The sequence below is a fragment of the Erpetoichthys calabaricus genome, chromosome 5 (assembly GCF_900747795.2).
Source record: "Erpetoichthys calabaricus chromosome 5, fErpCal1.3, whole genome shotgun sequence".
Taxonomy (NCBI): Eukaryota; Metazoa; Chordata; class Cladistia; order Polypteriformes; family Polypteridae; genus Erpetoichthys; species Erpetoichthys calabaricus.
The window spans coordinates 127,345,620-127,371,529 of NC_041398.2; the positions used below are offsets into that span (position 1 = coordinate 127,345,620).

Here is a 25,910-nt window from a genome sequence, read left to right on the forward strand (position 1 = left end):
GTGCCATGCTATGGGTTCTTTACTTCCTTTGTTCATCATCTACACCTTTACACTCCAATATATTTCATACATTCATCAATGTATTTCGGGTTACCCAACCCCGGGGGTAGGCGAGCGAAGCGAGCAGGGGGCGGAGCCCCCTTGTTCATATCTAAGAAAATTGATTATTTTCTAGAAACAGAAGCATCCTCTGAGGTCTCTGAAGGAATTATCTGTGAAACTCTGAAGGCATTTTTAAGAGAACAGATTATTTCATATCTTTCTCACAAAAATAAATTGGAAACCAAGAAGTTCTAGAATATGTCAGTCTCCAAATAAGGTGCTTTATAGGAAAAGACAGGTTTTGCAATCAGACTTTAACCACTTGACTACTAAAGAAATGGAACAGTTCATCTTTAAATTGTGACATTATTATTATGAACATGGAGAGAAAGCCAATAAGATTTTAGCTCAACAAATCCACAGGCAGGAAGTCTGCAGTGGAATAACAGCAATTACTAGCACAGACAGAGATAAAATCATAGACCATAAAAATATAACCTGGACATTTATAGAGTACTATAAGTTCTTATATTTTACTCAGTCTAAAGAAGATAAGGCACAATCTAATGGGTTATTGTAATGAGTTCTACCACAGCTAGATACTCTTAGAGACGTGGAACTGGATAAATATCTGACACACTCAGAATTACTAGACACTATAATCTCACTTGAAAGTGGGAAAGCAGCTGGTTCTGATAGCTACCCAGTGGAATTTTATAAAACATTTTCAAATAAGTTAGCTCCACTATTATTAGCAACATTTATAGAAGCTAAAGACAACAAAATTCCACCTTAAACTTTTCACCAAGAAAAATAAGGACTTTCTACAATATGCATCATACAGACCAATCTCACTCCTAAATAATAATGTTAAGATACTCTTTGAATTCTAGCTAGAAGGGTTGAAAAACGGCTTCCTTCTATAAAATCAAACTATTAAAGACAGACACTTCTAATCTTCAATGTTTGTTTAACGTAATATTTTCACACATTAAATCTAACACCCCAGAGATCTTACAATCTTTGAATGCATTAAAAGCATTTGACATGGTTGAATGGGACTACCTATTCACCACATTGCACACATTTGGGATCAAACCACTCTATACAGAAGCCACAGTTCATATTAACATCATTATTTTGGATTACTTTAAACTAGAACACGGTACTCGACAAGGATGTCCCCTATCACCATTGCTCTTTGCAGTCGCTATTGAGCTATTGGCTGTTTACTTTAGAAATGCATCACAGAGATAGAGGATTTTCAGAGAAGGACTTCAACAGAAAATATGATTATATGCAGATGAGATGGTATGTTATATATCTGACCCACAAAATCCTGTTCCATCAGTCATAAAAGCACTAACAGATTTTCAAAAGATATCTGGACACAAAATTAATTTGATTAAAACTGTACTTTTTTCCAGTGAACTCTCTAGCACATAATCCTAGACTGGACGCATTCCCATTTATATTAGTAGATCAGTTTAAATATCTAGGGTTAACTATCACAGTTAAACATAAGGCTCTTTTTCAACAACATTTTGCTGTCTGCATGGAAAAAATTAAACAAGATGTGAATAGATGGTCCACCCTCCTTCTCACATTAGCTGGGAGAATCAACACTGTTAAGATAAACATCCTTCCCAAGCTTCTTTTTCTATTTTAAACCATCCCCGTATACCTTAACAAATCTTTTTTTAAGAAATTAGATTCAATCATATCCTTGTTTATTTGGAATTCTTAACTCCGACGCAACCAAAGGGAAACTCTACAATGACCTTAAAGCAAAATGGAGCATGGCACTACATAACTTTCAATTTTATTACTGGCCGGCAAATATGCAGGCCATAAAGACCTCGATGTTGACACAAATTGATGAACATATACAAGCCTGTTCTACAATAGAAATAAAATCTTGCAGTACTTTTTTATTATATTTCTTGCTATATGCTCCAGTAAATACAAACTATCGTCAATGCACTACTAATCGAATTTCCCTTCATTCACTCAGAATATGGAACCAATGTAGGAAGCACTTTAAGACAGAGAAGCTCTTATCTGTTGCATCTCTGCATGACAACCACTCTTTCCACTCTCTCAAACATATACAGTATTTAATGCTTAGAAAATGTTTGGGATTAAAACATTTAGAGACTTGTACATCAATAATGTTTTTGCATCCTACGAGCAATCAAGCTTAACATTTAACTTCTCATCAACACAATTTTTCCTCTACCTAGAAGCTAGAAACTTTGCTAAACCAATCCTGCCCAATTTTCCTCACCTTCCAAATATTTCTATTCCAGAAGAAATATTGATCAGTCTTGAAGACTTGGATAGCATCTCCACAATTTATAAAAGCATTTTAAAGTCCCTTTTGAAGATCCCAGGGTACAATGTAGAAAGGGTCTTTCATTTAACATTTCACAAAAGGAGTGGAAGGCAGCCTTGCACAGAATACACTCTAGCTCCAGATGCACAAAGCACTTAATTATTCAACTTAAAATCTTTTATCGTGCTCATTAAAATTATCCAAAATGTTTCCCTGACAAGATTCAACCTGTGAACGTTGTAATCTAGCTCCAACCTCACTGGGCCATATGGTTTGGACATGCACCAAATTAACATTTTCTTGGACAAAAATCTTTGAATACTTATCAGACAGTCTTGGTGTCACAATCACTCCTAACCCATTAACAGCTGTGTTTGGTGTACTCCCAGATGAGGTTTAATTGGAGAAGGACAAACAAATCGTAATTGCCTTTACCTCACTATAAACACATAGACTTACTTATCTTGCTCAACTGGAAGAATCCCAACCCACCACTTTTTAATATGTTGGTAACTGATGTCCTATACTATCTGAAATTGGAAAAAAAATCTAATTCTCACTCCGAGGATCTGTTCAAGACTTTTTAAAAATATGGTACAATCAATAACATTTTAGATTAAGCTTCTATATCGGGGGAAACGATACTCTTCCTTCCTTTCTGCTTCAAAGATTTGCTCTGTTGGCTGTCTCTCCTCTCTTTCTTTTAGGTAGGGGTTGAATTTTGGTTTTGTTAAGTATGATTTGATTGTATGGATTGTTACTGGCTTTTAGTTAAAATGAACTAAATTTTTAAAAAATTGTGAAGTATAGAAACATCTGCTCAAGTTCCAGTAAATGCCTCTAAACTCATTTGATGGTGATTCATCCTACAACAAGATAATGATCCCAAACATACTGCTAAGGCAACAGAGAGTTTTACAAACCAGTCTCCTGATTTAAATCCAATTGAGCATGCCTTCCATATGCTGTTAAGTAAACTTAAGGGTACAACCCCCAAAACAAGCAGATGCTGAAAATGGCTGTATTAAAAGATTGGTGGAGGATCACCAGATAAGATATTCAGCACCTGGTAATATCTATGAATCACAGATTTCATTCATGCATTGCATGCAAGGGATGTGCAACAAAGTACTAGATATGTATGGTTTAATATACTATACCTGCTATTGCTATGTCTTAAAGATGATGACGCCCTGAACTAGGGAGAGAGTGTAGAAAAAGTGTTGTCATTTCTACAATGTATTACCGCAATGTATGTACACTTAAAGTCTACAATGGACATTTTAATTCTGTCTGAAGTATTTCATTTGTAATTTTAAACTGGAGCAGAAGGATAAATCAAGGTAAATGTGTCTTGTATATCCTACACTCCCATTAAAAGGTATCTGATCTTTTGTACATCTCTTAACTCTTTTAGGGCAATTTTTTATTTGTTTCTTTTCTTCCAGGGCTGAATTTTTTTCCAAAAACTTAACTTTTTTAAAAAAAAGAACACAAAGCAATGGTTTAACATATCAAATCAACAAAAAATATTTATTTTTGACAAATGTTACTGTCTTGCATATTGTATGAGCCTGCATACTATATGATTTCACATACATGTTACACAGCAAAGTCCTGCAAAGTATGATATTGCTCAAAGCAGCCAATTGCATGCATTGCCATATTGCACTGCTTACAATATGTGTTGCACTGGTGCCTCCTTTTCAATTATCTGTTGCTGCACACAACACAGTCAGCTTTGTATTTTTTGTCCTCATATGTTGCAGGAAAGTGGCACTCAGTCAGCCTGTCTGGCACTGCTCTTTGTGATGGCCTTTTTCGTTTTGATAAAGGCACTGCAACATACTCTGCCAGCAAGCTGTCAACCACCTTCTTGCGGAAATCTGCCGCAGTCATAGTGCTGTCACTGTTTGCCTGCTTGAACAATATATAGCCATTTGTAAGTGCAATCTCATGCATGCGATGGTACACAGTGTGGTACCACTTGGTGGAGTTATGGCCGTAAGTGTATGACCCCAGCATCTGATCCAGTAGATCAACTCCAGCCATTTTACAGTTATACTCCTCAAGTGCAACTGGCTTGTCCAGCTTCCTACCTTCTGGGTTTCCCTTTTGACAAATATATTGTTAGTGTGTACTGTAGAGAGACAAGTAATCCGTTTGACTTCGTGTCATGCCAGTGCCACCAAGTTATCCGCACACATGAAAACTGGATTGTCGCCTCTTTTCATCTTCAGCCTGTCTGGCTTCAACTGTGAAGGCATGTGTCTCCTGTTCACCCTCACTGTGCCACAATGCTCCAATTCCCCTGCTCTGTAGCTCCATGAACAATTCTGGTGATGTATAAAAATTGTTCATGTACACAACATGACCCAAATATTCATAGCCCTGAAGCAGCTCCAGCACAACCAGACTTGTCAAGGGACAGTTCTCTCTTTGAAAGGAATACTTTCCTGTATATGTGAATACTTTCAGGCAGAAACCAGTGTTTGCTTCTGCCAGTACAAAATCCTTTATGTCATACTTTGTGGGCTTGTCTGGCACATATTGGCATTAAAAAGGCGTCCATTGTATTCTATCATAGATTCATCCACAGACAAATCACGGCCAGGCTGATAAAATTGTTTATATGTTGGTTCCACAATGTCATGCAGGGGCTGAACTTTGTGCATGTGGTTATAGCCTTGCTCACCCCTTGGGATTTGCTTCTGGTTATCACAGAAGTGAATAAAACTTGGCAGCAGCACGTACCTATCACACAGCATAACCTGTCCAAAGCCACCAGGGGACAAAGCACGTTTGGACGAATGCTCCCTGAAGTCATATCGCCAGTCTAGTCCCATCTTTATTTGTAATGCCATAAAGCCCTTCATCTCGTCTTTTATTGTGGGTCTCCACTTTGAAAAACGAGAATGCGGTGCAAGTGCAGCCCGCGATTCCAAAAATTGCTCTGCATACCTGTTTGTCTCGTCTGACAGTAGATGAAAAGCAGCCTCAGGAAAAAACAGATTGAAGTAGTCCAGTGTCTGGTAATCTGTTGTGTCCAACAGCAAGCCATGCCATCTTGTGAAGTCCGGTAGCCAGTTTGGCTCCCGCAGATCAATGTCTGGGTATTCCTCCCACGCGAACCTTGCTGTAGGTGCATCAGCTGCACCAGCTGATACCGGCTCCTCACTCAATCTCCTGATCACTGTCAACAAAATCAGAGTCTGACTCAGTGATAATGCGCAAAACATCGTCTGCTGAGTATTTTCTTTTCTGCACTCTCTTCGCTCCCTTGTGAGATGTCGATGCCATCTTGGCTTTGTTTACATTTGTTTACATTCGTAACTCACACACACGCAAGGATTAGATGCCGAGTCAATGAGTCTAACATTCCTCCAAGCAGAGAAGGAATACCTGTGATGTGACAGTGAGTTTTGTCCCCTTTAACAGCTGATTATCACCCTCTACCCCTGGATGTCAACTTTTGTCGACATGCACCCTCAACCCCTCCTGTCGACAAAAGTCGACATCCGCCCTAAAAGAGTTAAGTTATCTTTAAGCATATCTTGATTAAACATGTGTGAACACACTAAATGTATTTTCTGTCTTATACCTAGTAATTGCATGTCATTATCATTATTATTTATTTTTTGTATTTGTAGTGGAATAACTTAACAATCCATTTCTAGTTCTGTTGCTTCTGTCCATCCATATTCAACTTTTTTTTTTTCTATAATACTGGTCTTTGATGTGCACTTTAACTGTGGTATTAGTCTTGATGTTTGGAATCATAAGATTTTAAACACATTTCCTTTTCACCAAAACATTAAACAGGCTGAGTTATTCATCCAATAATGTAAGCTCTTCATTTTTGTATTATGCTTACAGTGTATCCCAAGGCTTGTTTTAACTACTAGATTAATTAGTCACTTTTATGCATGTGGTGTCCTGCCAGTGGGAGACGTTACAATAAATTCAAAGCTCAATCAAAATCAATGATTTTTACATACCCATATATGCCATGGCAAGCATTGCGTCACAGATGAGGGAATCATATTTTACCAGAGATAACACCTATGTCAGTTATTATTAGATAACTGAGTTTAATACCTTTTCAGTGATGTATATTGTCTGTGATTGGTCACTTGCCCTACATGTCACACTCATGCGTTGGAGACAGGAAATATATTGCTTATATGGCAGCTAGGGGTGGGCAGTATGACCAAAATTCTATATCACGGTACTTTTCTAAATTATCCCGGTTTCACGGTATTCAACGGTATTTTTTTCCCCATGCATGAGTGGATGTTAACCACATTTTCCACTGGAATTACTGGCTAAGAATAACCTATTTCACTGTCAAGAGTATTGTTCATTGTACAAAAAAAACATTTTAATGTGCACACAAGTATTAATACAGGTTTGCATTGCCCCATAAAGTGATTTCAAGGGGATGGCACTAATGGAGAAGGTATCACATTGCATGACAGATGCAGTCAAAATATAGAACCTTTTTATTGAACAAATTTTGCAAAAACTTAAACTATAATTTTGACAACATATTTTCAACCATACAAAGAGGCATTTAGACTTAGTAAAATATCCAGAAGTGCTTGTCAAAAGTTGTATTGCACTGAATATGTCTTAGAAAAGGAATAAATAGTAAATATTTTTTGTAAACCAACTACACTTTCTGTTAATGTTAACAATCTCTGTCCACTGACACGTTAAAGTGACTTTTTAAACAACTTTATCATCATTAAACTGCATAATATTTAAACTAATAAATAATAACAATAAAATAAATAATAGTATTATTACTGATAGTTGCACTATTATGTTCAGAACTTTATCGCAGGTGTGACGAGGCTCCAAAAAACTGGATGTATGAATGGGTATCGCACAGGTTTAACTTAAATATTGTATAAATGTTGGGTTTGTGATCTGGTGGTCGGAGACACGAACACAGAATTCAATGCATGTTCTTCTGAGCGGGCTTTCTTTATTGCATGCGTGCTGTCTCTATCCGACGTACTAAAACCCCAGTTCCTATCCGTCCTTTTTCTTTCTCCACATAACCAATCACCACACGATAAACGTCTTTGTGAAATTAAAACTAGTTACAAACTTAGCCCACGGAGTGTTCAGAACTTTAAAAATATCTTCGTTATACATGTTTAATTATGCCATCCATTCAGAGTTGCGCCCATCTCTGAACGAGTCGCCAGCACATCAAAGGATGAATATAAGCAAAACATACACTAGCAGGGTCAATATAGCACAACAAAACCCCACATCCTACATGACTTTGAAAGGAAACTGAAGCGCCGAGTAAACCCACCAGAAAAACATGCAAATGCAAGGCAGGCACGCCGCCGTGCCCCCATATGATTAATGCATGCTTTAATGCATTTCACCATGAAAATTATATTAAGTATTTATTTTAGCATTCTAAATGTTCAGAGAGAAGGAATATCATGAAGTGAATGTATTCTGTGCGGGGTTCGCTGCCGGCGCAGCGAAGAAGACAAGAAGAAGTCAGTTTAAGAATCACTTAACACAAAGCATTTAATGTGCTATATAACTTATGACGGGCTTTGAAAACGTCGTCACACTATTACACAGTACCCAGGTACATTACACTGTATTTAAAACAAGTACAACTTGGCTTGCAGTATTATCCAGTAGTATAGAAACAGTATTTACACATCTGACCTTTTAAAACTAAAGTATCTCCAGGCTCTCTGTTCATTTTCACCACGCAGCATTCCTATGCTACCGCTCACTATTTGGTGGTGTAGCAGTGAAAAAGAGCCGTAGTGCAACAAATCTGTGTTTAGCAGTGAAAAAGGTCCCCACTTGAACAGTTTCCTGCTGCGCCACGTTCCGAACGTCGTTTAGGCAATTTAAACCGGTGTTGCGGTATAAGAAAAATCCATATCATAAAAAAAATTTAGAACGGTTTTCGGTATGAACCGGTATACCACCCAGCACTAATGGCAGCTAATCTTTACTTTTTGTTAAGTGCATGTGAGTGTGCATTTAAATAGTTTGATTGATGTGCAATAACACTTGAAATTGGTAATAAGGAAATGTCTGTCAAAAAAAAAAAAGAAATACAGCTGAAGAAGTCCTAGAAAAGTTACAGAAAGCTAGGGATACGGAATATGAAGACCTTGAATCACATTTTTGACTATTTTGAGAAAGACGTGTTTGCTGAAGGACTCGATCCTATTCTTGATTTGTAAGTATTCTGTACTGCTTAGTATAACTTTGAAGTGTTGCAACATACACTTTTAGAGTTCCATCGTCAAGGATTCAGTTACTATATCCAGACAGCTCTCTGCTGTACATTCTAGCTGTGTTAATTTTCTAAGCAGTGCTCTCCTAGTTTCATCTTCGTTGCATACTCACTTGAAGTTTCACGTGAGGAACCCCCCAAAATCAATCGAATGTCATTGTATCATGCTGCTTGCGTTGCAGTTCTGTAAGCACATAAGAAAAAAAAAAACTTTCAGCTAGTGTCTAGTTCTAAGTCATAATTCACCCGCACTGAAACCCCCAACAACTGAATGGATAGATGCTCTTTTGCTTTTTTTTTAAAAAAAAAAAAAAACTTTTCTAGTTTGCTCGCTTGATTCTAGGGTTGTGCATCATAAAATGTCTTGGTTTTGTACTAGGGCTGAGCCAGTGGTCGATGATAATATCCATCGCTTTTTGGCTGGATCCATTAGCAATGTAAATAAACATCATCAATTGGTTTCAAACATTTGCAGAAATTTCCTCAAAGTGCCAGACTATAGCCATCAATTCCTTTTTTAATCTTTACCTTTAAAGAAAAATAAATCTTTCCTCTTTTTCTTCTCACAATCCACCTTGTCCTCTTTTCTCCTCTATCAACCCAGAGGGTTGCTGCACTAGAAATGTAACTGTGCTGTATACACATGATAATAAATCTGACATAAACTGATTACATTATAAATCAAAGCAGTGCCCTATATTTTTTAAAGAGCCAGTGGCATTGTCCTCCTGCTTGCACATTGTACATTGCAAGCTTGCATTACAATCAACGCTCAACCTTGTGTGCTTTTTGCAGCATTTGCACTCATAATATGAAAAGGCAAAATATGCACTACACCCAAGCCACAATCAAATTTGAAGTACAGTTTTTTTCCATAACACATGCATGGGCAGAGCAGCTAATTACAAGCATCTCTCAATCCCCACCCCTACATCCCGCAACAACTTTGTAAATCGTCAATGTTTTGAAATGACAATTTGAACCTTTAAGACATCACAAAGCCCTATTATGTACTATAAAATCCACTTTGTTTGTTTTTTTTTAAAGAACTCCTTAAAGCACATTTTCTTAGTGTTTAATTTGGTCGATATTGGTGTAAACAAAAGTTTTTAATCTTTTTTTTTATATAAATTGGATTGTATTCACTGTTGTTCAGCCATTTGCAGCTCCTTTATTACATAAGAGGAATAATAGTTGTTTATTATCCATCCATCCATCCATTTTCCAACCCGCTGAATCCGAACACAGGGTCACGGGGGTCTGCTGGAGCCAATCCCAGCCAACACAGGGCACAAGGGAGGGAACCAATCCCGGGCAGGGTGCCAACCCACTGTTGTTTATTATGGTTTTTGTAATTTAGGCACAATAAAGCCAAAAACCCTTTAAGGGGTTAGTTGTAACTGAAACAAAAAAGTTAACTGTAGTCCGCTCAGATTATCAGGGAGGAAAAAAAAGTTACAAAATAAAGTCTTGAAGAAACAAAACCTACCTGTTAATTACACGCAAGAGGAACATCCAAGGGTGACAAAGTCAAAAAATTGGTCTGTGCAGATTTAGTAGTTTAGAAATTCATTTGTGCTGAGAAATAGGTGTTTGGTTTGAATTAAGCCAAAACAGGTTACAAAATGGATTAGTATAAGGTTAAAATTAGGACTTGATAAAATCTTATTTTCTAATAATTAACATTCACAATTTGATCTAAACACTTGTTGTATTCAAGAAGACTGTGGGGCTGTTCTTAGTGATGACTCTTCCCTTCTAAGGGTATTCTTAATTTTTTAAATACTGCTGATTATGTTAATAGTATTTCATTTGGATTCATGTGGTAAAGCCATTCACTTAGTACACACTTGAATGAGATGTAGCTCAAGCCAAAAATATTCCCACACATAGCATACATGTATATAGTGTGCTTATGAGATGTCTGAGAGTAGAAAACAACTCATGAAATTAATTACAATACTTAATAAACCAATTTCTTTTGCATATGCTGTTTTATAATTCTGTATTTTGCTTTTAATGCATTGATTCATGATGTATCTTGTGACAAATAGATTTGTTAAGTGTATTCTTGTACCTTAAATATTGAGTTTTTTATTCCCATACTTTATTGAAAGACTAGGAGGCTTGCTTTAAAATATCAATTTAGCACTTATCTTATAATTTCTTTCATGTGTTTTCATACAGTGGTGTGAAAAACTATTTGCCCCCTTCCTGATTTCTTATTCTTTTGCATGTTTGTCACACAAAATGTTTCTGATCATCAAACACATTTAACCATTAGTCAAATATAACACAAGTAAACACAAAATGCAGTTTGTAAATGGTGGTTTTTATTATTTAGGGAGAAAAAAAAATCCAAACCTACATGGCCCTGTGTGAAAAAGTAATTGCCCCCTGAACCTAATAACTGGTTGGGCCACCCTTAGCAGCAATAACTGCAATCAAGCGTTTGCGATAACTTGCAATGAGTCTTTTACAGCGCTCTGGAGGAATTTTGGCCCACTCATCTTTGCAAAATTGTTGTAATTCAGCTTTATTTGAGGGTTTTCTAGCATGAACCGCCTTTATAAGGTCATGCCATAGCATCTCAATTGGATTCAGGTCAGGACTTTGACTAGGCCACTCCAAAGTCTTCATTTTGTTTTTCTTCAGCCATTCAGAGGTGGATTTGCTGGTGTGTTTTGGGTCATTGTCCTGTTGCAGCACCCAAGATCGCTTCAGCTTGAGTTGACGAACAGATGGCCGGACATTCTCCTTCAGGATTTTTTGGTAGACAGTAGAATTCATGGTTCCATCTATCACAGCAAGCCTTCCAGGTCCTGAAGCAGCAAAACAACCCCAGACCATCACACTACCACCACCATATTTTACTGTTGGTATGATGTTCTTTTTCTGAAATGCTGTGTTCCTTTTACGCCAGATGTAACGGGACATTTGCCTTCCAAAAAGTTCAACTTTTGTCTCATCAGTCCACAAGGTATTTTCCCAAAAGTCTTGGCAATCATTGAGATGTTTCTTAGCAAAATTGAGACGAGCCCTAATGTTCTTTTTGCTTAACAGTGGTTTGCGTCTTGGACATCTGTCATGCAGGCCGTTTTTGCCCAGTCTCTTTCTTATGGTGGAGTCGTGAACACTGACCTTAATTGAGGCAAGTGAGGCCTGCAGTTCTTTAGACGTTGTCCTGGGGTCTTTTGTGACCTCTCGGATGAGTCGTCTCTGCGCTCTTGGGGTAATTTTGGTCGGCTGGCCACTCCTGGGAAGGTTCACCACTGTTCCATGTTTTTGCCATTTGTGGATAATGGCTCTCACTGTGGTTCGCTGGAGTCCCAAAGCTTTAGAAATGGCTTTATAACCTTTACCAGACTGATAGATCTCAATTACTTCTGTTCTCATTTGTTCCTGAATTTCTTTGGATCTTGGCATGATGTCTAGCTTTTGAGATGCTTTTGGTCTACTTCTCTGTGTCAGGCAGCTCCTATTTAAGTGATTTCTTGATTGAAACAGGTGTGGCAGTAATCAGGCCTGGGGGTGGCTACGGAAATTGAACTCAGGTGTGATACACCACAGTTAGGTTATTTTTTAACAAGGGGGCAATTACTTTTTCACACAGGGCCATGTAGGTTTGGATTTTTTTTCTCCCTAAATAATAAAAACCATCATTTAAAACTGCATTTTGTGTTTACTTGTGTTATATTTGACTAATGGTTAAATGTGTTTGATGATCAGAAACATTTTGTGTGACAAACATGCAAAAGAATAAGAAATCAGGAAGGGGGCAAATAGTTTTTCACACCACTGTATGTACCTACACATTATTTAAATATTTTCTTAACAAGTAATAGAGATAAGAGAGCATCGGAGTGATGTCTGGGTTGATGAAAGTTTATGCCATGCAGTAAAAGAAACTAAAGTGAAAACTATTCTGACTCTCACTTAGTCTCTTAATTTGTCTGAATTTTTGCATGATTATGAATTTCATAATTTGCTATATATTGCATTCAAGTCTAATCCTGTACTGCTTTTGAAAGCTGGTTGATCAGCTTAGAGAGTGGCTAAAGACCCTTATAGAAAAAGTCAGGGGCTGGCTAATCAGCCACAGTATGAGAGACATATGCTTGACTAATTATGTTTTATTTTTGTATGTTTTATAGTGGTAATGTATATTTATATATTTTTTGTTTTTACCTGGTCCTTTTAATTGTGTCAGCAGGCACTTCTTGAGGCAGTTCCTGTACTAGACAGTGTTTTAAATGGCTATTGTCTTTTAAGTGGCTTATTAAATGGCTGTTATATTAGGGTTGTGAGGACTGTCATCCATTTAAGTTCATGACCAGCTGCATCATTACAGAATCTATCTATATGTATTGGGACGACTGTTTTTGAGGGGAGAGTGTCTGCATACAAATTTCCCTTAAAAGTCGTGAGTTTCTTTTATCCTGCTCACTTGAAGTTCACATAACTTTTACATCTGACTAAAGGCTGAAGAGACAGGCTTCACATGAGAGGATTCAATAAAGTCGGTCTCATAGAAAGCTGAGGTACCCGCCTTCATTCCATCATCACAGGTGGCTGCAAGGTGCCTTGATTAGGTGGTGGAGGTACAGATCACCACCACAAAAGAACCGGAAAAGACATCAGAGAATAGTAGAGATTAGTACAGATTGTGGATCCCTGAATAATATGATAATTCTATGCTTGTATAATCTATCAGGAACTAAAATGTAGCAATGAAAAAGCCATATTAAAGTAATGGGGTTTTAGCAGTTCTTTTTTTTTTTTTTTTTTTTTTTTATAAATATTCCACAGTATTAGCCTGACGTTTTTCTATCGGTAAAGTATTCCAGATTTTAGGTGCATAACAGCGAAAGGCTGCCTCTCTATGTTTAAGTTTGGCTCTTGGAATTATAAGCAGACCTCCATTTGAAGATTAAAGGTTACAATTTGGAGTGTAGGGGGGATAGGCATTTTAAAATGTAGGACAGAGCGATATTTTTTAAGGCGTTATAACCCATTAGTGGTATTTTGACTTTAAAATACTGGTTACTGGTACAAAGCCTTAAATAATCTCGCTCCATCCTATATTTTGGAATGCCTCTCACCTTACACTCAAAATCATAACCTTAGATCTTTAAATGAGTGTCTTCTTATAATTCCAAGAGCTAAACTTAAAAGAAGTGTTGAGGCAGCTTTCTGCTGTTATGCACCTAAAATCCTGAATAGCTTACCGATAGAAATTCGCCAGGCTAATATGGTGGAGCATTTAAAAAAAAAAACTGCTAAAAACCCATTATTTTAATAGGGTTTTCTTTATACTTTCATTTTAGTGTAACCCTGATATTCTGTATATGCATTTAATTATCATTTTTATCCATGATCTGTACTAACCCCTACTTTCTCTGCTCTACTTTTTCCGGTTTTGTGTGATGGCGATCTGCTCCACCACCACCTGATCAGGGCACCATGCAGTCCCCACATTGATGGATTGAAGGCCAGATGTCCACATTAGCATCATCATCTAATTCTTCCATGTGAAGCCTGAAAGCCATGAGGACTGATTGAGATCATTGATGTTAGGTAGAATGCCCAGTGGTGGCTGAATGGTCTCATGGCCTCGGAACCCCTGCAGATTTTTTTTTTCTCCTCTAGCCCTCTGGAGTGTTTTGTTTTTTCTGTCTTCCTGGCCATCAGACTTCACTTTATTATTTGTTACTTAGTATTGCCTAATCTTATTTTTATATTTTTCTTTTTTCTTTCTTCATCTTGTAAAGCACTTTGAGCTACACAATTTGTATGAAAATGTGCTATATAAATAAATGTTGTTTTAAAGTTAATTCTGAATGACACGGGAAACCAATGTAACAATGCCAAAACTGGTGAGATGTGCTCAAATTTTCTTTTCCTAGTTAAGATTCTGGCTGCTACACTTTGCACTAATTGTAACCAATTGGTGTCTTTCTTAGGTAGTCCTGTTAGGAGTGCATTACAGTAATTTAGTCGACTGAAACCAAAAATGTGAACTAACTTTTTAGTATATTGTAAAGTTTAATAGGTCTAACTTTTGCCATATTCCTTAAGTGAAAAAATGCAGTCCTAGTGATGTGGTTAATATGCAATTTAAAGTTTAAGTCAGAGTCAATAATTATACCTCAATTCTTTACCTTCGTCTTAACATTTAAGGCTAAGGGATCAAGATTTTTTCTAATACCCTTGCTATATCTATGTTTGCCAATCACTAAGATTTCTGTTTTCTCATTTATTTTGAGAAATCGGAAATACTGCTAAGACATTGGATCAGAGAGCCAAGAGCATCAGGGTTGTCAGGTGTTATAGATAAATAAAGCTGTGTCTCATCTGAATAGGTGTGGTAACTCACCTTATGCTTTGAGGTAATCTAACCTAATGGAAGCATATAGATTAAAAAAAACAGTGGATCCAGAATAGATCCTTATGGTACACCATATAAAATATCACGTGTCTCCCAAATTACAGCTAAGGAATTTTCTACCTGTTAAGTAAGACTTCAGAAAGATCAAAAAGTACAGCTCTGACTGATTTGAGAATACTGTGTGCCGTTTTTCAAATAGCTTTTATAGGAGGCATAAACTGCTGTAGGAACCTTTACAAGTACCATACATTTACACCGGCTGTTAAAGACTCAAATCAAATGTATGTTTTTATTGTATAATAGTAACAATAAGAGCAGCTCACTACTCAAAACACTTATTCTGGGAAGCGGCCAGGATTGAACCCGTGACCTGTTGATTATGAGTCAGCGGTTCCTACCGCTGTACTACCAAAGCAGTCGTGTCAACAAAGTACACTAACCTGATTTCTTTTTCTTCGGTTATATTCTTGAATAAAAGCGTGCTTGTTTTGTTGTACTTTGGGTATAGTGGATGGGATAGAAGGCTGCTTGTGCTAATTGACACATTTACAAAATAAAAGAGACTGAATGGAGAGGTGCGAAGGAATTTAAGGTGGGCCAGGATTGAGTTTTTTTGTAGGCTTCAGGGATTCTAGTGTTAAATTATATTTGTAAATCATGATGTACATTGTCATGTCATATAGTATACAACATTAGTGGTGTGCTTTGGGACTGGGATTTTGTGGTATGCAACCTAAAAGTTAAAGATACAGGACCTTTTAATGTTTATGTGAGTAATTTGTGGTCAGCATTGATAAATTGCCTATAATATGCATTAAAACTCCAGTAAATATGTTATTTCTTTGAATATGATCAAAAAAAACATACTGTGCTCTCCATAATGTTTGGGACAAAAACATGTTTTTCCTTAATTTACCCCTTTCCTACACAGTTCAATCAAACCATTCATTAATGATCAAAGTGCACGTTGCAGTCTTAAATTTGCATATATTTCAGTTACACTTTTTATACAAACCTCAACCCACCCACCATTTCAGGACACCATAATGTTGGGGACAATTGACATCACGGGTGTTTGTGATTATTCTGGTGTGTTTCATTGCTTCGTTAGTGCAGGCATAAGATATGTATGCTTGCTTCTATACTTTGGTGTCTGTAGTTGAGTTCAACGGGATTAAGTTTAAGACCCACAAGAACTCTGGCTTGTCAGGACTGAACAGGTATGCCAGTGAAAACACCCTGCCTAACTTCCTCCAGATATTTCTGCATTTTAAGTGGAGCACTCTGTCGGTCAAGGTTGATTTTCTAGGTTTAAGATAATTATTTTTCTAGCTAAAAACTTCTATATTTTATAGATAAGAACGTGTTCATCTGAAGGAATGTGGTGTTTGCTGAAACTGAATGTTGTGCTTCTATGGTGCTATTTCAGAACTACATATATTTCTACCTTATACATTAAACAGTGTTTAAATTATTTAATTAGGATGCCAATTTAAACTGAATAAAAAAATAAAACCTTTCATTATCCATGTAATTACGAAAAATTAACATACTATTCTTATTCTGTCTAAACTAACATTTATGTGAATTTTGTTAGACATGTATTTGGACTGGCTCCTCCATACATAGAGGTTATTATTTTGTTTCAAGTTAAAAAAAATGCACACATGTATCTTGAAATTAAAGGAAGAATGAAAAAAGTCAATAGAGTATAAGAGGGGGTACCCAAAAATAAGTGGAATCTGTACCTGGTGCGCAATCTAGACTTAGTTGTGAATTTCACCAATAGTTGTAGCATACTTACAGTATTCTCTGGTGTTGCTCTGTATTGTTGGTACAGTTTTCCGTGTCAGTTTTTCTTGGTGCTTAATAAACGTGTTCTGCGATTTTTGTGATGGGTGATCATAAAGAACAGCAAGTCTGCATTTAAATTTTGTTTTCTGTCATGGAAAACAGCTGCTGAAACTGTAGTGGTGCTTGAAATTGCTTTTAAAGAGGAAGCTTTAAGTAAAACACAGGTCCACGAGTGGTTTTCGCATTTCAAACGAGGGTAAATGTCACTTGACCTTTTCTTGTTCTCGGAGGAAAGTGCTTTTGTACTGCGGAGGAAGTCAAAGAAAAATCGCTGCAGGCATTGGATAACATTCCTCTTCAGCAATACAAAAATGTTTCTACTAGTAGGAAAACTGTTGGGATAAGTGCATTCATTCACATGGAGAGTACTTTGAAGGAGACTAAAGTGTCACTAAGTAAAAATTATTAGAACAATTTTTTTTTTCAATTCCGGTTATTTTTGGGTACCCTGTGTTGCGGTATCATAAATTCATTCCATGCTTTACAGACATTGTTCTTAACTTCAGTGTGTGACCAACCAGGAATAGAATACTTAATTAATAGATCTTACTTGGTCAGCCGAATGTGAAGATGTGGTGGACACCTATATGAAGCTTTTTCAATAAACACCCTGCCTGGGCCAATCAAATCCACAGTTCATCTTTATTGTTAACATAGATTCAAGTAATATTGAACTTGGAGCCAAACGTTCATTTATTTATAGTAGCTTTATTTGTATGCTGTAGCACATTGAATTTCAAAATATGCATTGACTACAACTTTCTTTATCACTACTAAAATTATACATGTGCAAGTTCAGAAGCTATTGCAAAAATTATCTGATGGTACCATCTCATTTCCATTTATACATGTGGAAATTTCTAATCAATTAATAATTTGCTTACTTTCATTCATGTAGGTTAATGAACATAGAGAATGATTAGTTGGTTGCTCAGATAACAGTTTTCATATTTAATAATGTTTGTTCTGTTTATTCAATTTAATTCTTTTGTTCTACCCTTCAGCTCACCCTTTAAAACTGGTGCAGGAATGGCAAGTCGCCTGTGTAAAGCTGCTATGTGGAGTCGTTTCAAATTGGTTGCAAAAGAAGCAAACAGAAAAGATCTGCTTAATTGTGTGACATACAAAGAAGGAAAGGTATTTTTTATTTTGTTACAATATGTAATGTAGTAATGTAAAGACTGAATTTCCCCCTTTGTTGAGTGGCTTTACATACTATGACAAAAGTTAAACTCATCTCGTCCTTGTTAATCATAAAATTAGAAAAATCTAACCACATAATATGCCAACATGCAGACACCGTATTAGATGAAGTTAAGTATACCCTGTCATTCAGTAGTTTGTAGAATTTTAGAAACAATAATTGAAGTGTTATTTTCTATATGAATTGTTTTTTGTATTTTGGCTCAATCCTCTTTACAGCTCTGGATCAGTTATTTAATGTTTGAAGGTATTTTGTTTATCCGTAAATCATTTAACTTTCCTTAGTGAGGCTTAGGCCTGGACTTTGACTTAACCTTTCCACAGTTGTATTTTTTTCCCCCCAAACATTACTATCCCATCCTGATACCATGCTTCAACTGTTACAAGTGTGTTTAGGATTGTCCTCTTGTGAAGATGCGTGCCCCCCCCCCATACTCCCCCTTCACATATGGGAGCCTCTAGAAACCAACACCATCGATAGTTATGACAGAGATGAGCTGACAAATGGGGACAAATCTCACACAGAGCTTGGGCTTGGTGGAAAAGTGCCAAGGTGCTTTTATTAAAAACCAAATCAAAACAAAAAAGTGTCAACAGTGCAGTGTTCCAAATGTCCATAAATAAATCCATAAAAACCAAATGAAAATGGGGAATATAAACCATAATAAATAAATCCATTAAAATCAGAGGTTAAAATGCAGTCACTAAGTCCTCTATCTCAGCCCACCTCCTTCTTCATTTCCCCAGCTCACCCATCATTCGCGTAGCCGGCGGAGACTCAGCAGCCACGAACTTCACTCCTCCAACCCCCATCTTGGCTGCCACAAACTGTGTAACCAGACCATCCAAGGTCAGCTCTCCTCCAGTCTTCCTTCATGCTCCCACAGTTGTACCTCGGATGCATAGGGAGATCATTTGTCCTGCTCGCCCCACACAACTATTCAGTGAGGCGAACCAGCGCCTAGAGCACCACAGCCTACGCTTGTTCATGGGGCCCCAGCTTGCGCTGCCTTCCCCTTCCAGGTAGCCAGATCATCATCCTGAAACTGCTCTTCACATCTTAATCTTAATTCTTTCTTTCTCTCCGATCTTTTTTCCAATCTTCGATCCTCTTCCCCTGTGCCAGGCCATACTTATACGGCTCCGTGGGCGTAGCACCTTAATCACACACCGCAGGAAGCCGATGAAGCCATTGAGAACACCCCAATTACCTCATTAACTCCCCATGGTCATGCAATCGTGCTTACGGAGACTGAAATGGCTATCTGGATTTATTTAAAACTGGCCATTTTTTTGATGCCACGGACCCGCTATACCACACCTCTTTGCATGGACCATTTTTCAGTCTACCTTTAACAGTTGGAAAAATGGCCTCATATTTTCCCATATAATGCTGTTCTTATATTAAGGAGAGTTCATAGTGGTCCCAGTGATTATGGGTCAATCAGTTGCTGTGGCTGCAAAAATATCCTAAATGATTACCCTTCTACCATTTTCTCATCACACAAATGACACTTTTTTTATAGTTATGCAGACTTCCTATTTGAATGGAATTTGGTAATTTGGTAATGAAATTTGGTAATTCCCACTATAGCATTGGTCCTTCAGCATGGAACCTTTGGTGTGAGGGTTCCCCAAGTGACACCAACATCAGCTTGTCATTTCTGCATTTAGAAATTAACTCCAGTCTGTCATGATTCAAACACCTGCATCCCCTGCCACATATAGCTGAAGAGATTGAGAGAGAGACAAAACCACATAATGTAGAAACAGAATTTAGGAAAACCTGTCCTAGTGGTCTTCATAATGTATTTGAAATTACTTTCAAAGAATTACTTCACTTGAATCTACTTGGCCAAGATAATTTCTTCAATATAGGTTTTAGTATCTGTGGCTTGAGCTGGAAGAGAATACACAGATGCCATTGTGTCCTTATGCTCTGCTTTCTCATGTGGCCACTTTTTAATGCTAAAAACCCTGGCAGCTCTCAAAATGGGCTTTCACACATCTGCTTCACTGCCACATTTGTTATTCATATGTTAAATTACTATTTCAGTCACTTTGGTGCATGTTTTGTTATCATGAGTCTTCACGTGTGTCCACACACGTGAGAAAACGCACAAGCATATGCGTAGTCCTTATTGGTTCAGATGGTTCAAACTATAACAACAACATTTACATTTATGACTCGAGCAAGAAATATTTCAAATTCTTTTTTAACTGGGAGTGTTTTGTTTTTTTTGCCGTTTGTCATTATGTTTCTATGTAAAGATACACTGATTGAGTCTTTCTACTAATTTTTTAAAAGAAAAATAGCTGATCTAAGTTCAATTTCAGTCTCTCTGCACACTTATTTCTTGTGTTATGTGGTCTGTTCACATATAGCTTACGAGGATTGGGGCAGCATAATTCTGATTATTGAGCAATTGCTCAAAAATGTTTTCATTGCTAAAAGCACTTGTTAATACTGTAATACTGTGCACCAGCAAAAAAATAAACTGCTTAAACAGGTCTAAACTACCAGAGTTTGCTCCGGCAAGCCATCCCAGAAACCAAGAATATGGAAAAGAATTCTTACTTCTAAAAATGTTCTTTTGTCTTAAAAGCATAAAGCCCCAGATCACAACAGCATAGTCTACAGTGTATGGATTACAAGGTTGCAACGAATTATCAGTAATTTAAATATTTGTAACTCCATACAGTGTTACATGTTTTGATAGATTCAATAATGTGTGTATGTATATACATTTGCATAGCACATATCATATAAATGCAAGTATGTAACTATCCCCTGCATATTTTAATGTAAAAATAAATCAAACAACAGAATGAAATTGAATTAAGTCAATTGAATTTGCATTTTCAGCAGGCTGCTATTCACAAAATAAGTATTTCAGGTTTATCATCTTTCTTTTCTCATTGATTAAATGAAAAAGCCTTACTAAACAATCTTTACATTCTTGTATGATACACAAAAAAATATGTTCTTCATGCTTCCACAGGAACAAGGAAATGTGCATTATTGGTCTGTCAGTCAGTGCACAGTAGGTTTTTCAGCTCTGAGCACTGGTGGTTCTCTTAAGTAGGTTTGCAGTTGCAATGTTACAGAGCTGCTGTGAATGTGAAACTCCTGCAAACTATACTCCAGTGTCTTGGAATGAATTGCAAACAAATGACTTGGAGGCATTTACTACTGAAGTGTATGTGTGTCATCCTTTGGTTTTACAGTGTATCCGGAAAGTATTCACAGCATCACTTTTTCCACATTTTGTTATATTACAGCCTTATTCCAAAATGGATTAAATTCATTTTTTTCCTCAGAATTCTACACACAACACCCCATAATGACGACGTGAAAAAAGTTAATGACAGCAATGAAGGGTTCGGTCGAAATATTGAATATATTTTGGGGTTTAGTCGCGCGCTCAGACATGGATGCCCCGACCGAGTTAAGATGCCAGACCCTAATTGGAATGGGGATATTACGAATTAATAATAATCTTAATTAATCCCGGCAAAAGACAAGAGGCTGTCTTATTGCGGATCCCGGGCAAAGAAAAGACATCTGCCAATGACTTATGGTAGCGTCTGTTAATTACACCATGCAGGTTGGAATTTTAAGTCCAAACGCATGTGTATAAATGTGGGATTTAAACTGGAATAAACAGAAACAACAATTTTAAACTTATAGTACGAGACTGGTTGTCCTGAATAAAATGAAACGGCACCCGCGTAGGACAACACAGATTATTTAACTGCCGAACGAAGTCCAAAACCTGCCTGAAAAGTAAATGCCGTGTTGGGGAACACTTATTTAAATAAGTTGCATCGTTTAGCCATTAGAAACAATATTTTGAAAAAGCAATAAAGAGCTGTGCGTTAAGATATGATGTAGATAGGCATGCCGACACTTACTTTGTATGATGAATCAATTTCACATCTAGAAGATCTGGAAGTCGATTACTTACAGATGAACGGTATAAAATGCTGATAAAATCCATAACAGCTCGATCACACTCACTAAAATAAATTGTAGAAATCTTTAATGGCATAATAGAAATCCAATGCACACGGTTCGTCCACGTGTTAAAAAGCAGTGAGTGAGCTGGGCAGCTGTTGTAATCACTCTGCCTTAAAGGTTAAAGGTTTTGGCAACCCCCCACCTATTATGGTACTACTAAAAAAATCATGCCGTGTGTTTAAACACACACAAAGTATTGAAATCGCCTTTTAAATATAGCTTAAATTACGAATCTACGTTATAAGCTAGTGTTTAAAAAGAAACTGTAATGCAAAGAGCTCTAACTAAAAATTGGAAAAGATAATTATCGATTTGTGTAATTGGTTTAGCGCAAATGAATGTCTCCACTTTTGTTTAAGGCTTCTAAATGCGCAAAGCATTTTTTCTTTTGAACCCTGATCAAGTTTAAAGGAAAGATGCACTTTTATTAATACTAAATGAGAAGGGAGACAAGTTCTTGCGATAAGCAGCATGTGCCTGATTGTGCATGAATGGAAGTTGTGTATTTTAAGTACTATAAAGGAAGAGCATGGTGGAGCGGTGGTCAGCACACTTGATACGAATAAAGGTTCAAGCACGTATGTTTTCCTTGTTAAGTCAGAATGTTCTTTGTGACCGCGTAACTTTTGATGGGAATGCTTTCTTGTTGTGGAATTGTGCTGCGTGATTTCCCGAGTGGATTGGTCCTTGTTGTCGCTGGAATAATGGTTCGCCACGGAAATTAAGTGTTTCCTTGCTGTCGCTGGGCTAGAATTTCGCCACGGACCTTTTCATGATTGGAACATAGCGCATATAAAACTAAGGTAAGATAAATTCCTAATTTAATACTTGGGGCCCGAGAAGTTGTTTTAATAAGCATGAAGGAAATGATGCGTTTAAGTGTGTTGCATGGTGAAACCTAATAGAAAAAAAAAAAGCACAACCTCGAGTGAGTTCATAGTACGTATGATAGAGATCTCTCTGAATGAATTACAATTGAAAGAAAACTTTATTCTATGAATGAAATGCAATTGTAAAAGAGAATGTGAGTATGTGAATATATGAAGATATTTGAAAGAATGATGCAATCGCCAAATACTGTATGTTGAAATGACTGAAACGAGTGAAGGCTGATTGTTTGTGAACAATTGCTTTCCCCAGTGTGCTGAATGTTGTTTAAAGAACTTCTGTTTAGCCAAGTAATTTTGCTTGGGCATGAAGTGGGATTTAGAATCCAACAAAGAAAATAAAAGAATAAATTATTCTTATTTAGAGTCTGGGTCAGCAAATGCGTGTTCATGTTATTTGTAAGACGGTGTGTGTGTCAGCTGACTAATTAATAATGTGAAAGAGAAACCCTAATAGATGGGAGACATCCCATATAATAATATAATAACATAATTGTTATAGTAATCGGGAATCGTATTCAAATTTAATTGTTTTAGTAATACATGTACTGTCTAAAAATGTTAGCAATTAAAGTTGAAAAAAGTGATCATAAGAATATTTGTAATTCAGGCTGTGCTTAGGTAGTGACGCCTGGAATGTTTTGAAGCCTACAAGCAGATGCAAGTGATAAATAGATGACCTATGCCCTTGCAAGGCAAAAAGACAGCCAGCCACACAGTCAGTTAAAGAGTCAAGACTTTAAACATTTAAAAAAAACAAAAAAAAAAAATCTGAATAAAGTATTATAAGCATAAAAGAATATATAACTCCAAAACTATAGATGTTCTTTTTCTCCAGATTCAGCAAACCCCGTGACCAATGGATGAAAAACACAAACTATTTTTTCTATACAAGCTGCAAGACATAGCTTAATAGCAAGTTTGGGCAGAGAAATTAGAAATAATCCAACCAAAGGATGGTGAATGTTTATCAATCATAGATTAATGAACAGCAGTAATTGGAATTATTTTCCTTGCATGCTGATTAGTGCAAGTGTAAGAAAGGTTAAAATGTTCCTATTTTTAAACTAGACTGATTTCTCTAGTCTTCATATAAAAACAGTATAGAAGACTTACACATTTTGATGTATAACAAATGATTATTATTATCACTTCAGTAATTACAAAATGTATTAGAAATAAATACATGTATTGATCTGTCTCTGTAAGTGATTAATTTTATGAAGATTTGTTATTATATCAATATACAGTATATTAAGGTTCAATGCTCAGTGATAATTCATTTAGCTAAATAGAATGTTCAGTTATACATTAGAATCATTAGTCTATATGAACTGTGCTGTTGTAATATTTTAAAGACATTTCTCTTGATTAAGATAAGCTACAGTTTGTTCTATGGTATTAGATATTGTAAGATTTTTGTTTAGACAAAAATGAAGAAAACACTCAAAGTTGAACTATGTAACATCCTGTAATGTATAACTGATATAATGTTTTAATTTTGATTAGTGTATTAATCTACTGAAGAAACATTTTCACTTAGCCTAGTTTAAATGTAATAATTTGTCATATTTAATTTATCTCTAACTGTTATTTATGATATGAAACTGAGAACTACGGGTCTAGAATTGACATTAATAGTGCTGCGTCATATTATACATATGATTGATGAAGAATTGTTTTATGTTATGTATTTGCTCTACTTTTCACCCTTCTTTTAGTTCAGCCTAGCAAGTATTTTAGTTTTGGCCACTCAATTTAATGGTGCCAAAAGTCTCTCCAAGCCAGTGGTAAAAAGTTTTTTATCAATGAGGTGGTGTTATACGAAATGAAGATTTTAAAAAGATTGTACTAATGACTTTTTAACCTGCTGCACATACTTGATAATAGCTGGTGAAGAAATGATTTGCTTTTCCAGAGTGGAAGAAGTGCAGAAGCAAAGAAAGATTGTCCAGCTGAATAGGTTTGAAGCCATGCTGTGTGCAGACATTTTTACTGCAAAACTAAGTTATATGGACTCTAACAGAAACAGGCCGTAAAATGCCACTGAAGTGAGATGACAGCTGTTGAAGGCTCCCATAAATGAATGCTGAATGTAGGGCAAGCCAAGGGGGAAGTGTTCCTCTGCTAAAAATGGACAGTCACCATGTTTGCATCTCATGAGATCTATTGGCAACAGGACTGTTTAAATTTTTTTATTTCCAGCAATGGTAAAAGATTTTAGTTTCCTGAAGCAGTCATACTTTGTACAGAAGAACCTGCAAAGCCACCAAGCAAAAGACTATCTACAAACCACTGGTTGGACAAGGCATGAATATAGAAAGCTTAGGAATAGACTTGAAAATGTTATAAGAGGGGCTCAAAGGTATGAGGATATGCATAATTAACCACCAATAATGTTTAAATTGTAAAATTGAATGGGAATAGAACATCCAATAGTGAAGTTGGGAAGGATATAAATGTACAATTATGAAATACTAGTTCAAGAACAAGTAATAATCATAGCAATAGATCTATAATAGCATCTGAGTTATGTTACAATTATTATAACTTATAACAAGGGATCAGACACCAAAGGGTGGGGTACATATAGCAATATACTGAATTTAGAAATGTTATGAGTACCAAAGAATAGTGAAATCCATTAAGATGCTATATAGAATTATAATATCTGATGCTATGATACAACTGATGAGATATAATGATCACTATGTAGTAACACCATGTTAAATGTAACTGTTTGTCCAAATGTGCTGTAACTTGTCATTGTTAATATTTACGCTGGTATTAGATGAACGGTACAAAAGCTATAGTGGTATTACACCTCACATTTCCACAAATGATTTTGAAATGTCTACAATGTAAAGAGGGATCTAGAACCTTTTGATTTG

The 25,910-nt window shown here is 36.4% G+C and overlaps 1 protein-coding gene across 3 annotated transcripts in view; it reads left to right on the forward strand.

Moving 5' to 3' along the window:
* The window catches only part of adad1 (adenosine deaminase domain containing 1 (testis-specific)), a 151,886-nt gene that overhangs the window by 113,468 nt on the left and 12,508 nt on the right, over positions 1-25,910 (forward strand). For 2 of the 3 annotated variants that reach the window (XM_028802026.2, XM_028802027.2), the window contains one exon: positions 17,913-18,045. The exons of the other annotated variant lie outside the window; for it this stretch is intronic. In XM_028802026.2, the coding sequence (XP_028657859.2) occupies positions 17,913-18,045 (133 nt within the window). The remainder of the gene's footprint in view (positions 1-17,912; positions 18,046-25,910) is intronic. 3 annotated transcript variants of the gene reach the window in all.